This window comes from Orycteropus afer, unplaced genomic scaffold (assembly GCF_000298275.1).
Source record: "Orycteropus afer afer isolate SDZICR_OR568_19922 unplaced genomic scaffold, OryAfe1.0 scaffold00329, whole genome shotgun sequence".
Taxonomy (NCBI): domain Eukaryota; kingdom Metazoa; phylum Chordata; class Mammalia; order Tubulidentata; family Orycteropodidae; genus Orycteropus; species Orycteropus afer.
The window spans coordinates 3,127,479-3,141,806 of record NW_006921916.1 but is presented as its reverse complement, the minus strand read 5'-3'; the positions used below and the strand labels follow the sequence as shown (position 1 = coordinate 3,141,806).

General features: G+C 40.9%; 1 protein-coding gene across 1 annotated transcript in view; it reads left to right on the top strand.

Moving 5' to 3' along the window:
* Nucleotides 1-1,086: 1,086 nt before the first annotated feature.
* LYPLA1 (lysophospholipase 1) overlaps nt 1,087-14,328 on the top strand; it is a 30,195-nt gene continuing 16,953 nt past the window's right edge. Inside the window, exons 1-2 of the mRNA XM_007952212.2 lie at nt 1,087-1,155; nt 2,491-2,522. Of these exons, the coding sequence (XP_007950403.1) occupies nt 1,087-1,155; nt 2,491-2,522 (101 nt within the window). The remainder of the gene's footprint in view (nt 1,156-2,490; nt 2,523-14,328) is intronic.

The following is a 14,328-nucleotide window of genomic DNA, read 5'->3' as shown; positions in this document are numbered from 1 at the left end:
GGAGTTCTGGTAGGTAGTTCCTAAGGCATTTGACTGCTAACCAGAAGGCTGGCGGTTCAAACCCACCAGCCACTCCCGTGACGGAAGATTGGACGATTTACTTCAGTAGTGATACTGCCTTGGAACCCCAAGGAGAGGTCACTATGAGTCGGATCCGACTGGATGGCGGCGAGTTTGTTTTTTGGTTTGGTGCTAAAATCGATGCCTTAATAAATCAATGTTCCTCAATCGTTACTTAATGTCCATCAGTTTAGAGAAGCTGTGGAGTCTCAGTGATAAGTGAATGTTTTACTTCCCAACTTTAGGTTAAAGGAGAAAAGTGCACCCAAACGTATATACAACCACGTTGCCCTGGAAGTCGCCCAAATGAAAACGTAGCAAGTGCTCTACTGATCTTAGTCCTTCCTGGCCTTTAAAATTGAGTAGACCTCTGGTGGTGTAGTGCCTAAGGCATTCGCTTGCTAACTATAAAAGGCATTTGCTTGCTAACTATTAGAGTGGCGGTTCAAACCCACCAGCCACTCCCGGAAAGGAAAGTTGGGCAATCTATTTCCGTAGAGACACCGCCTGGGAAACCCAAGGAGGGGTCGCTATGAATCTGGACCGACTCCGCGGCAATGTGATTGGTTTTGGTTTAGACCTTGGTCGTAGGAAATAAGAGTATTAGGAGTTGGATGTAAAGGGATCTAGGACAAGTTCTTTTCTCTATATCATAAGAGCAGAGACAAAGACAGGATCCAAGACATGCCACGCGCAAGCAGGGAGTACCTCTCTTGGCCTTCCGACCAAGCTTAAGCCGGGCCTGAGCTACGCGGGCGAAAGAAAGGTCAGCTGCGGCCGCGCGCCCTCCGCAGCCAATCTGGGCCAACGGCGAAGCTGGAACATTGTGACGCGCACAAGGAGAACACAGAGGAGGCGGGGTGGGGCGCGCGGGCCAGCGGCGGGTCTGTGCAGCGCCGGATTGGCGCGCACGCGCCTAAGCGCGCGCCCGGCGGGGCTGGCCCGGACTTGGCGCTCGCACGCCCTTGGCCGCGGCCTGGCGCCGCTTTCCCTTCCGCTTCCGAAGTGCTGTGTCCGAGCCAGTGTATGTGCGGCAATAACATGTCTGCCCCACTCCCTGCCATCGTGCCTGCTGCCCGGAAAGCCACTGCTGCGGTGAGTGGCGGCGGAGGTTCGGGCCCACTCGGGCTCCTGCAACTATCTCTTGCGCAGGATCGCCACCAGGCGGGTGGCGGCCCGAGGGTGAAATGCTGCCGGATGGGTGGTGGTCGTAGCGGGCCCAGATCTGTAAAGGTGAAGGAGGGCCTGGATCGCCTCCCGGATCGCCGCTGGGCTGGGAGATCAGTCCCCGCCCGGAGCCTGCGTCCCCTGCACTGCGGAGCGAGAGCGCCTTCGGGACGACGGGTGCAGTGCGGGGGGCGGGGTACGTCCACACTCAGTGTGCTCGAGAGCATGTTTCTACCTTGTGTGTGAACGAAGGACGTCTAAGTCCGTAGAAGAGCGCATTACTTTTTCTTACTGTCTTATCGTAAAGAAGTTTTAAGATTTAATGTATTATGAGACCAGAGATACTGTGTTGAGAGGAACTTTGGTGTGAGAATCTCAAACTTAAGTTACCCTCGGAGGCTCATTTTTGTGATGGAAAAATTCTGTCGTGACTTAGTACTTGGTTTAACTTGAGAGGTTTTTTCCTTTAGAATTTAATACTTTGCACTTGTACTGGGACCTTTTTAATTAGTAAATATCCCAAATTAACTAATTCTGGGCTCCTCAGAAGGAAGGTTGGGCAATCTACTTCGTTAGTAATAATACCGCCTCAGAAACCCAAGGAGGAAGTGACTGGGGGGGGGGGGGGGAGGAGATGGCGCCGGCTCTGGTAAAGGAGTCTGGTGGTGTATTGTTTAAGGCATTAAGCTGCTAACCAAAGGGTCAGCGGTTCTCTAACCCACCGGCTGCTTCTGGGGAGAAAGATGAGGCAGTCTGCTTCCATAAAAATTTACAGCCTTGGAAACCTTATGGGGCAGTTCTACTCTGCCTTGTAGGGTCTCTGTCAGTCAGAATCTGACTGGATGACAGTGGGTTTTTTTTTTTTTTTTCCCCAGTAGCCTTGGTAAGGAACTCAGATGGTGCAGTGGTGAAGGCGTTAGCTGCTAACCAAAAGGAGGGGAGTTCAAACCCACCAGCCTGCACCAGTGAGAAATGTGTGGTGGGTGGCAGACAAAAAGATGTAACAGTGCTTCTATAAAGAGTACAATCTTGGAGACCCTGTGGCATAGTTCTAGCCTGTCCTGTAGGGTTACCATGACTCGGAATCCACTCCACTGCAACAGGTTTGTTTTTCAGGGAAATGTTTAAAGAGGTTAATCAACTTGCTGAGATAGTCTATAATTCTGAAGTAGGTTATGAGAGCCTTCATTCCAAAGCTACAATGTGGAATATGGTTTATGTAGGAACTGCTTATTTATTCTTAATTTTTCCTCTCTGTTCTAGGTTATTTTCCTTCATGGATTGGGAGATACAGGGTAGGTATTGTTAATAACGATAATTAAGTGGGAGTGTGCAACCTTACTTAGTTTGGTCATTGGATTAATAGTCAAGAACTCTAGGATTTTATTTATTTATTTTTTTTTGAAAAAGCTTGCTATTATTTCTGTGTTAACTGTGCAAAGGCATTTGACTATATGGATCATAACAAATTCTAGACAACATTGTGAAGGATGGGAATTCCAGAACACTTAGTTGTCATGAGGAACTATATATAAGTCAAGAGGTAGTTATTTGAACAGAAACAAAAGGGTATTGGATAGTTTAAAATCAGAAAAGGTGTGTGTCAGTTGTATCCTTTCATCATACTTAGTCAATCTCTATGCTAAGCCAATAATCCAAGAAGCTGGACTATAAAACGAAGCATGCAGATCAAGATTGGAGGAAGACTAACAACCTGTGATATGCCCACGATACAACATTACTTTCTAAAAGTGAAGATGGCTTGAAGCACATTCTGATGAAGATTCAAGATTACAGCCTTCAGTATGGATTACACCTCAACATAAAGAAAATGAAGATCCTTACAACTGGACCAAAAAGCAGCATCATGATAAATGGTAAAATATGAAGTTGTCAAGGATTTCATTTTACTTGGATCAGTGCCCATGGAGCAGCAGTCAGGAAATCAAATGACATATTGCATTGGGAAAGTCTGCTGCAAAAGACTTCTTTAAAGTGTTAAAAAGCAAAGATGTCACTTTGAGGACGAAGGTGTACCTGACCCATGTCATGATATTTTCAGTCAACTCATACATGCGTGAAGCTAGAAAATGAATAAGTTAAGAGTCAAGTATTGATGCCTTTGAATTATGTTCCTGACAAAGAATGTGGAACTGCTAGAAGAATGAACAAATCTGCTTTGGAAGAAGTACAGCCAGAATGCTCCTTATCAGGGAGGATGGTGAGACTTTATCTCATGTACTTGGACGTGTTATCTGGAGGGACCAGTCCCTGGAGAAAGACATCATTCTTGGTAAAGTAGAGGGTCAACAAAAAAGAGGAAAACCCTCAACAAGATGGATTGACACAGTGACTGCAGCAGTGGATTCATACATAGCAACCATTATGAGGATGGTACAGGACCAGGCAGTATTTTGTTGTACACAGGGTCACATGAGTAGGAACCAACTCAATGGTACCTAACAACATGAATGGTATTATTTTCTACAGTCCATTAATAAGATACAATCTTTTTTTTTATTGAAAACTCATAGTATTTTTCCTTCATCATCTTGAATATTACAGAAATTTTCAACACTTTTTGTGTGTGTATATGTGTGTGATTTGGGTGAAAGTTTACATAGAAAATTCACTTTCCATACAGCAGTTCACATACACTTTGTCTCATGACATTGACTACAATTTGCCCCAATGCAACAGCTTCCCTCCCACTTCCTCCCAATAGTTACCTCTTTCCTGTGTCCATCCCTCCATGCACTCCTGCCCCCTGAGCTGTCTCCCTGTGCATAAACAGCCCTCTTTCTCCCATGATTGTTCTCTCCAAGGAGTGTTTCTACCTCAGGTAAATGTTCAACTCATATGCCTGTCTTTTGTTTGGCTGGAAGCCACAGGTGTGGGTTCAATTCCAGACCTGAAGGACAGCTAGGGGCCATAGTCTCAGTGGTTCCACAGGCTCTTATCAGACCAGCGAACCTCATGTGCTCCCCTTTTTTATTTTTTCCCAAATGATTTTGAGTTTTGTTCCACATTATTCTCCCTCTCTATCCTGTATCTTCACCATAGATCCCCTTCTGAGTGATTGACGGTAACAGCCAGGCACCATCTAGTTCTTCTGGTCTCATAGTCATATAGGCTGCGGATCACATCGTATATTAGTCACTAGGACTAATATTTCCATGACTCTTTGGTTTTCTTCATTCTTCTTTGCCTGGACAAAGAGAAACCTATTGTTGCATCTAGATGGCTGCTTGCAAGCTTTTGAGATCCCAGTTGCTACTCACCGAAGTAGGAGTGGAACAGTGTTTTGTGTAGTATATTATGCCAGTTGAGCTTGATGTGGTCTATGGTCCTGACTATGTTCCTGAACTCACAGGTTCAACTACTTGCTCCCTCTGGGTAGCTGGCTGTGACCAAGAAGTGACTACAACCTTGTGCTTCATCAGCTCTACCATACACCTGGGAATTCTTACAGAACATACAAATACACTTGTAGAACCATTGTCTGCCAACCCTATACATGGTCTTGGGTACACTCCACACTTCATAGACATATCTAATAGTTCAGCCTGTCTACCCATCTATCCACCCGTATACCTATGTTTGCCTTCACTGTCAACATTTTTTTTTTTTGTAACATTAAAATTGTACACTCTTTGTTGAATTACTTATGAGTGTGGGATACCCAATGAACATTTGTAGAGGAAGCATGAAATGGAGAGTTTGCTAGAGGAGTGAAAATGTCAGTTCAGGGTGAAGAGGAGAGCTAATTGATTTTGATTAGAGAAACGGTAGCCAACAAGAGGCATAAGGTGTTCTAAATGAGATGGCAAGGGAGGCAAATCAAAGTCTTATCAAACAAATTATGTTGAACTAGTTTTATGTATAAGGAGCTCTGGTGATAATTGTTAAGGCATATGGCTATTAAGCAAAAAGTTGGTGGTTCAAACCTACCAGCCACTTCATGGAAGAAAGATGAGGTAGACTGTTTCTGTAAAGATTCACATCCTTGGAAACCCAATGGGGGTCTCTGAGTTGGAATACACTAGATGGCAGTGAGATTTTTTATTTGTTTGCAGTTTTATGTATGAGTCCTTGGGTGGTACAAATAGTTAATGAACTTGGTTGCTAACCGAAATAATTGAAGGTTCAAGTTCACCCAGAGGTGCCTCAGAATAAAGGCATGGCAACCTATTTCTGAAAAATGACCCATTGAGAACTTGGGAAGCACAGCTATGCTCTGATACACATGTGGTTGCCATGAATTGATCTGAGAGTTTTAGGTGTGTGAGGTGTCTTTCGTAGGTTTTTCCATACTGATTTTTTTTTTTTTTTATGGTTATTTGAAACATAAAATGTGAATGTTGTTACAAAATTGCAGAAAGGGAAAAAAACTGAAAATTTTTGATGATTGCTAACTGGTCTTTGAAATGACAGATTATTTAGAGTAATTTTTATAAGTCATTCAACCGTATCTTCTTGTATGGAGTTACCAAAACGGTTGCAGGACTCCTTTTGGCGATCAGGTAGTCTTGTGAAAATGACAGTCGTAATGCTGAAAGGGACTTAAATAGAAGAACCTCTGTTTTATAACCAAACCCTTTTTGATGTTGAAAGCCGAGAAGAAGCTTGCTACTCTCTAACTTTCCCAATAAGGACCGCTTCCAGGGCTGAAGAATGAAGTAAGGAAGAATTAAGGGAAAACCAAATGAAGGAAGGTTCCTTGTGGGCTTCCATTTAGCCAGGTTCCATGGACTGAAGAGTTCAGGCCAAAGTGAAAATTAAAAAGAAAATGAACAGATCAGATTAAAAATACCAAGAGCATCTGTGGTATCTTCACTAAGAATTAAGTTTATATCAAAAATTGTAAATCTTCAATTCTGAAAATACTTTGTGACATGCCAGTAAACAAAAGCTGGCTCTAGATTGGTTTCATGAATATAAAATAAAATTCAGAACTAACCAGTCTATCAAAGGAAAATTAAATGTGTAAAATACTTATGGAAAACTTGTTAATGTATACTTATCAGGTTAATTTGGAGAATTATAGGGATTAAGCCGTTAAGTTTGTTGCTATGAAAATTGGCAGCTTCAGCTTTTTTAGTTAAAGTTCTTACATGTAGAGCCAGCCAAGGAGTGCTGTCTGGTAATGCAGGTTGTGAAGTCTGCATGAGAAAAGTAGTAGCCAAATAAAATTGGGAGACCTGCATGATTCCATATTTTCTCAATTCCATTTCCCCCACATTTTCAGGCGAATAAAACTGATAGTCATCTTACAATGTGGGTTTATTCTGAAGGCTCTCCCCTCCCCATAAAAAATTGTTAATCAATGATGCCTCTTAGACTGTATCTTTGGGTGTATCTTAGAGTTTATGAAATACGTGGAATCAACAAAACAAAAAACAAATTCACTGCCATGAAGTCAATTCTGACTCATAGCAACCCTCATTGGGTTTCCGAGGTTCTAAATCTTCACAGAAATAAATGGCCCAGTCTTCCTTCCACCGAGCAGCTGGTGGATTTGAACTGCTGACCTTCTGGTTAACAGCTAAATGCCTTATTCACTGTGTCATCAGAGCTCTTTGTACATGGCATCACCCCCTCTTAAAGATTTACATTAACATTTTCCAAGCTCTGAGAAGGTCTACAGAAAAGAAACACATCTGACCACCAAAGTGTTGTTATTTATAATACGAATTAATAAACTGTGAAATTAATACTCGAAGAAGTATGTTTTAGATTATACTATATTGTTTGAAAGGAGCTCTCTTGGCAAAGTGGATAAGGCATTTGGCTGCTAACCAGAAGATCAGCAGTTCAAACCCACCAGCCACTCTGCGGAAGGAAGACAGGGTAATCTACTTCCATAAAGATATACAGCCTTGGAAACCCAATGGAGTCTCTATGAGTCGGAATTGACTTGATGGCAGTAAGTTTAGTTTTTTGGTTTGTATTGCTTGAAAAGAGCTCTGGTGGCATAGTGCCTGAGGCATTTGACTACTAACTAGAAGGTTGGTGGTTCAAACCCACCAGCTGCTTTGCAGAAGGAAGATGGGATTTGGTTTTGGTATTATTTGAAATCGTAGTTTTCTTTCCAAACTAAAAATGGCTTTTGTTAAGATTATGGAACTGTTACCTTTTTTTTTTTTTTTTTTTAATTTAAAAATGGAGACATATTTGAAATTGAAAATCAATTGAAATCCCACAAACCAGAGATAACCAATATTTATATTGATAGCATTTTATAAACTTTGTTTTGGGGTGCTGAAAATGTTTGAGAAATTGTGATGTTGTACAACATTGTGATTGTAACTTATGTCACTGAATTGTACACTTAAAGACGATTAGAAATAACAATTTTGTTATATGTATTTTACAACAATTTTTTAAAAAAGCAAACAATTTACTATATGACCCAGCACTTCCACTCCTAAGTATATAACCAAAAGAATTGAAAGCAGGTCTCAAACAGAGAATTGTTACACCGATGTTCATTGCAACCTTATTCACAAGATGAATGCACTCAACAGATGAATGGATAAATAAAATATAAATAAACATAAAACAATATTTTTCATCCATAAAAAGGAATGGGGTTATGATGCATGTGGATGAACCTTGGAAATAGGCTAAGTGAAATAAATGAGATGAAAAAGGACAAATATTGTATGATTCCACTCATGAAATATGTTACCAAAAATAAACCAAACTCACTGCCATCGAGTCGGATCTGATTCATAGCAACCCTTCCTTGGGTTTCTGAGGCAGTGTCACTATGGAAGTAGATTGCCCAGCCTTCCTTCTGAGGAGTGGCTAGTGGGTTTGAACCACCAGGCTTCTGGTCAGCAATCAGATGCCTTAGGCACTACGCCACCAGCACTCCCCATGAAATATGTGGGACAGGAAAATACATAGAGGCAAAAAGTTTTTGTTAGTGATTACCAGGGGCTGGAGGTGATTGGGAAATGGGGAGTTACTGCTTAAGGGGTAGAGTTTTTTTCTGTTGGGAAATGATGAAAAGGTTTAGAAATAGTGCTAGTAGTTGTATAACATTGTGAATGTAATTAATGCCACTGAATTTTCACTGAAAACTGGTTTAAGTGGCAAGTTGTATGTTATATGTATTTTACCACAATAAAATAAAAAACAAATAATATGTGGGGAGGAACTTTGAGATTATATACATGCCCTGTTCCTCATGAAACTTTCACCTAAGCATCTATTGATGATTCTTGCTTAAATCAATTATTACTGTGATGTGATTTTCCAACGCTGATGTTCCGTTCATGCTTATTAGTTTGCTCTTTCTATTTATTTAGCATGGACTAAGATTCATAATTTTATTCAGTGGGTTATATTTTTAACTTTTTCTTCTTGAAATTCCAAAACTACAGAATGTTTATTTAGATTTCCTAAATATCCTTCAAAGAGCCCTGGTGGCCCAACAGTTAAGTATTCAGCTGCTAATCAAAAGGTTGGTAGTTGGATCCCACCTGCCTCTCAGTGGGAGAAAAGACCTGGCAATCTGCTTCTGTGAAGATTTTTGTTGTGTACTGTCGAGTGGATTCCAACTTACAGCAACCCAATAGGACAGTAAAATTGCCTCTTAGGGTTTCCTAGGCTGTTATCATTTATGGGAACAGATTGCTGTGTCTTTTCTCCTTTGGAGCCACTGGTAGATTTGAACTGTAGACTTTTCATTAGCAGCCAAGTCTTAACCATTGCACCACCATGGCTCCTTTTCCATAAAGGCTACATTCTGGGATACCCTATGGGGCAATTCTACTCTGTCCTATAGGATCGTTCTGAGTTGGAATCAACTGGATAGCACACAACAAATTACCTTCATACAGGTTACCTAATTGTTAACAGTTCTGAACCATTTTAGAATAAACTGTAGACATATTGCCTCATTCTTCCTTTATACTTCAGTGTGTGTTACGTTAAGTACAGGGACACTCACACGTAACCACAGTATACCATCAATCAAGAAGTTAACACTGATTCAGTGCTACCATCTAATCCACCAACCCCTTTCACATTTCTCTGATTTGACCCAGTGATGTCTTTTATTTGTCTAGTATCCAGTCCAGGGTCCTAATTAGGTAATGATTGAGTAGTAACAACAGAGATAATGACTCATGGAGCCTTTTGAACTCTTCGTTATGGTTTTTAGTTTATGTGAGTGTCATAGTATTCCTTTGGGGTAATTTCCCTAAAATGATTGTATATATCGTTTGGTTTTCGGTGGTTTCATATTGGCTATGTGATAAAATACAGAACACGATACTCAAGTCTCTTCACCATGTGGTTCTGACATACTGTTTACAGATCCTGTAGTCAGACTAATCCATATTGCTGCTCATGATTCCACAAATGCTCTATATTTCCACTTATCTGCATCTCTGGTTTTTAAATATTCTTTGAGCCAAATTTAGCACTATATATCGAAAAACCTAATTTTTTTATATCACTATGACCAATCGTTTCCATTTTGAGGAGTTTATTCTAAGGGGAAGATAATGTATGTCTGCAAAGATTAGTTTACAAGAGTGAACATGAAAAATTTAAAACAATTGAAGTGTCCAAAAACAGAAAAATATTCTGCGAATTAGAATTTCAGCAGTTTAAATGATGAAAGGTATATTCTAAAACTGTAGCTACCATATAATCCCATAAAGGTAGAACCATATTCTCCAAAATGTTAATGATATTTGGTGTTATTTCTTGATTGTGGCTCTATAGGTGTTTTTCATTTTCTTCTTTTTGTCTTCTGCTAATTGTTATAAGAAATAAAACCCACTTGTGGATGTATTGTGGATGTGTATGCATGTATGTGTGTGTGTTCATGGGGCAAAATGCCCTATATATAATTCTTCCTCCTTTAGATCTTTTCTTAAACTCCATAGCTGAAGTTAGTCTTATTCTCCTCTTCTGTATTCTGACATTCTTCATGACTGCTTGTGCTTAAATTTTTATTTGTATAGTGTTGTATTTATATCTTGTTTTTCCTACTGGATTATAGCTTCCATAAGAACACCATCCATATCTGTACCTTTGTGTTTTTCATGCATGTAGAATTTTAGTCATATTATTACTTCTCCTGTTTGTGTGTGTGTATGTGCACTTTTTTTTTTTTTTTTTTTTTTAACCTAACAAGTGTTCTGTTATAGGGCATTTTCTTTATCTGTTTCATTAAGCTAGGTCTGTTGGCCAGACTCTCTATTTATGGATGGTGGGAGGACTGGTTTATATGGTTAAAATGTAAAAGTACTTAAGAATAGCAACAGCTCTTAGAAAAAGCAGAAAAAAGAAATGAATAAGTAATAATTGTGGGATTACAATTTTGGGCACAAATAGTGGATAGGAGAATCATGGAATACTCACTGTTTAATATGAAATGTTGTGTGCTATCTATATAATTGGGTTAACTGATAGATTGAAACTCTTTTAACAGCCTCACCCAAAATGGTTTACTAGGGAATAAAAAGCCCTTGAACTTCAAGGAATCTATCTTAAAGCTCTTGCACTTTACCTACAATGGATTGCAGCTTTTTTATTCTCTCTGTATGTATGTGTGTGTATACATATACTCATGGTCTTCTGTAGTATGTGTGTATGTGTGTGTATGCACACATGCTACAAAAGGCCATAAGAATACAAAAATCCAGCAGTATAGAGCCCTTTAGTATTGAGAAAATAATAGCCAAGGTTTCACTATATTAAGAACAAGTCTAAAATTAACATAAATTTTTTTGTTTTATTCTGTTTCTCTAAACCACCATGGCCTTAAGTCTTTACTTCTCAGTGAACTTTATCACTTGGCTTTACTTTATGGAAGTATAAGGAAGTAAAGCTGACCTCTACATTGTTGTTGTTGTTGTTATTTGCCGTTGAGTCGGCTCCGACTTATAGCGACCCCTCCTTGGGTTTCCGAGGCAGTATCACTACGGAAGTAGGATTGCCCAACCTTCCTTCCGAGGAGTGGCTGGTGGGTTTGAACCACCAGCCTTCTGGTTAGCAGTCAAGTGCCTTAGGCACTATGCTACCAGAGCCTCCCATAATAAATCAGGCTTTTGTTATATGTAGTAATGTTTTGAGGAACGTAATTAGACCTATTCGATTTTGGCCTCTCATAAAGTAGTGGCATATTGTTTTATGTGTGATTTTTCATGGCTATGCATTCCTCAATCTGTAATTTGCTGAAATAATACCATGATGTTTAGGGGTTATTTAGTTATCCCTGAGGTCATTGATACAAACCCTGAAATAGAATATATAGTAATTGTATTGGTTCTCTAGTGCTGCTCTAACAGAATATAAACCACAAATGAGTAGTTTAAACAAACAAGGGTTTATTTACTTAACAGTTTAGGAGGTTAGAAGTCTGAGTTCAAAGTGCCAGTTCTAGGGGCTGAGTGAAGGCCCCTTGACTTTGGGCTTCAGCTTTGTCTCTTGCTCCCAGGTCACTGAAACTGGAGGCTTCTCTTTACACAGGCAGCTGCTAGCTGCTGAGGCTGATAAACCCAAAGTCGACAAGTAAAATGGCACAGTCCCAAGATTATCAAGCAACATGGCCAGCCACTTGTTAAACAGTCCCGAGATCAGCAGACAGCATGGCAGATCACTGATGACTTGGCCAAATGCAGGATCCAGATGTATGAAGAAGCTCAAGACCTTTCTCAAAGCATCCTCTTACATACTGGAAGCAGCCCACATCTCTAAGGATGCTGCTCAGCTGCTCACGGTAGATTCCTTCCTGAAGTTGATTCTTCATGGAGAATAACTACATCCAGCTGTCCAGCCACTCAAAATCTGGCCCAGCCAAGTTGACACACTACCACAGTAATCATATTCTTAGGAATCTGAAAAAGATAGAAACAGCAATGGCATACATAAAATGAGCATTGCAGAGAGAAGGGAGAGAACTTTTTTTAAAAAATTGTGATTTGGGTGGGGAGAGAACATTTTATAACTTGACTATGCTGTTATCTTTTGCAAAAATAGCAGATAGGTTTTATATTTATAAACTGCTTGAAGTACTGTATTGAAAAGGTCCTGAAGTGTGGCTCTGGGAGAGTGCCTTTGTTGCTTAGTAATGTTTGGTATGAGCCCAGGATTGGGAGTGGCAGCCCATATAGTAAGTATCTCTCATTCCTGGAGAGTGTTGCTTTTTGTACAATTTACATGTACTAGTTGCAAAACTATGTATGTATTGTGAAATATCATTCCTAATTACCCTATCATATCATCCCAAGTCTTAAATCAACTCCAAGTTTAATATCTTATCTTCTGAATCATCTAAGTCAAATATGGGTGAAACGTTCAACTTTTTCCGTCCCGGGGTAAAATTACTATTCTTATGTGAACCTGTGAAATGTAGACTACAAGTTATCTGCTTCCACAGTGGAACAGGCACAAGGTAGACTATTCTATCACCATTGGGAGAAATTGGAGAGAAGTATTAATAGGCATCAAACAAGTAAAAAACCCAGTAGAACAATTTACATTAGCTATCAAGGCTTGAAAATAATCCTCTCTTCTCTGAGACCTAGGCAGTGGCTCTGCCCTATAGACTCTGGGTTTCTCTCTGCGTTCTAGGTAGAGACCATTCCAGTCTTGGGTTTCAGCTCCACTTTCCAGGCCTGTTGGGAAAGCAACTCTGCTCAGCTTGGGCAGCCCCATTCTCCTAGTCCAGTTGAGTGGTGACTCTCTCTCCTCGGCCCTGGTAGGCCTTGTTTTTCTGGCCCCTTGGCTTTAGGCAGCAGCTCTGGCACCATCTCCCTGGCATACCTTAATGTCAGCCTCATGCTCCAGAACCCAAATTGGTGAAGATCTGACTCTTCGAAACCTTGGAGGCTGCAGCCCCATCCTTTGAGACCCAGCAGGCTGTTGTGCCAGTCTTTGAGACTCCAGAGGTTGTGGCCCTACCCTTTGAGAACAAGGCAGCTCTGTTTCCTGTGCTCCTTGTCTCTTTTTAGCTTCTGCTTCCTTTGGCCTCTCATCTTCCTGTTTCTCAGGCCTGTTGGGCTAGTCTGGCCAGTGCCCCGCTTGGGCAGGTGCTGCAAAGTTCTTTAGCTCTACAGATAAGTACCTGCAGGCACCCAGCTCTGCAAGTAAGCCTCAGCCCAAAGGCACTCAACTCTTGCATAGTGGGTCGACAAGCTGGCCTCCGTGGTCAAATGCCCAGAGGCACCCCAGTACATCAGGAAGCACTTGCCTAAAGGCACTTAGCTTTCTCTGTCTGTGGGTCTTCTCCCACGCCATCTCGCACAGCTATCCTGGTTCTGCCACTGCTGCTTGCCATCTGTACCGTCTCTGGTGTTAATAGCTCTTCTCACTTCCTTCTGAGCCCTCACCAGAACTACCTTTGACTTCCATGATTCCACCAACAGTCTTTTCAAGGCAATCTAAGCTTTTACTATTAGCCACCTTAAAACTCTTCTAGCCTCTACTCATTACCTGATTCCAAAATCGTTTGTACATTTTAGGTATCTGTTAGAGCAGCATTGTGCTCCTAGTACCAAATTCTGCCTTAGTTAGCTAGTGCTGCTAGAACAGAAATACAGGTGAAAGGCTTTAACAAACAGAAATTTATTTTCTCCCTGTTGAGGAGGCTAGAATTTGAATTCAGGGTGCTGGCTGTAGGGGAAGTCTTTCTGTCTCTGCTGACTCTGGAGAAAGGTCCTTTACTCTCTGAGCTTCTTTCTGCTCCTGGACAATTTTCATGTGGCTTGACATCTCTTTTCCCCCATTACTGCTTGGTTATTTAATCTTTTTATATCTCAAAAGAGATTGACTCAAAAACACCCTACACAAAATCCATTTTACTAACATAACAAAGACAGCTCATCCCCAAATGGGATTATAATCACAGGGATAAAAAACCAAACTCACTGCTGTGAAGTCAATTCGACTCATAACGACCCCTCCTTTCTGAGACAGTGTCTCTACACAGAAATAGATTGCCCACTGCAAAAACGGCAAGGAAGCCACATGTTCTGACCTCCTCTAACCCTACAAGAGGAAGACAGGATTACCAGCAGTAACCCAAGGCCTATTCCTACAAGGCCAGACATGCTGCCTCCCTCCAGCCCTTTCTCC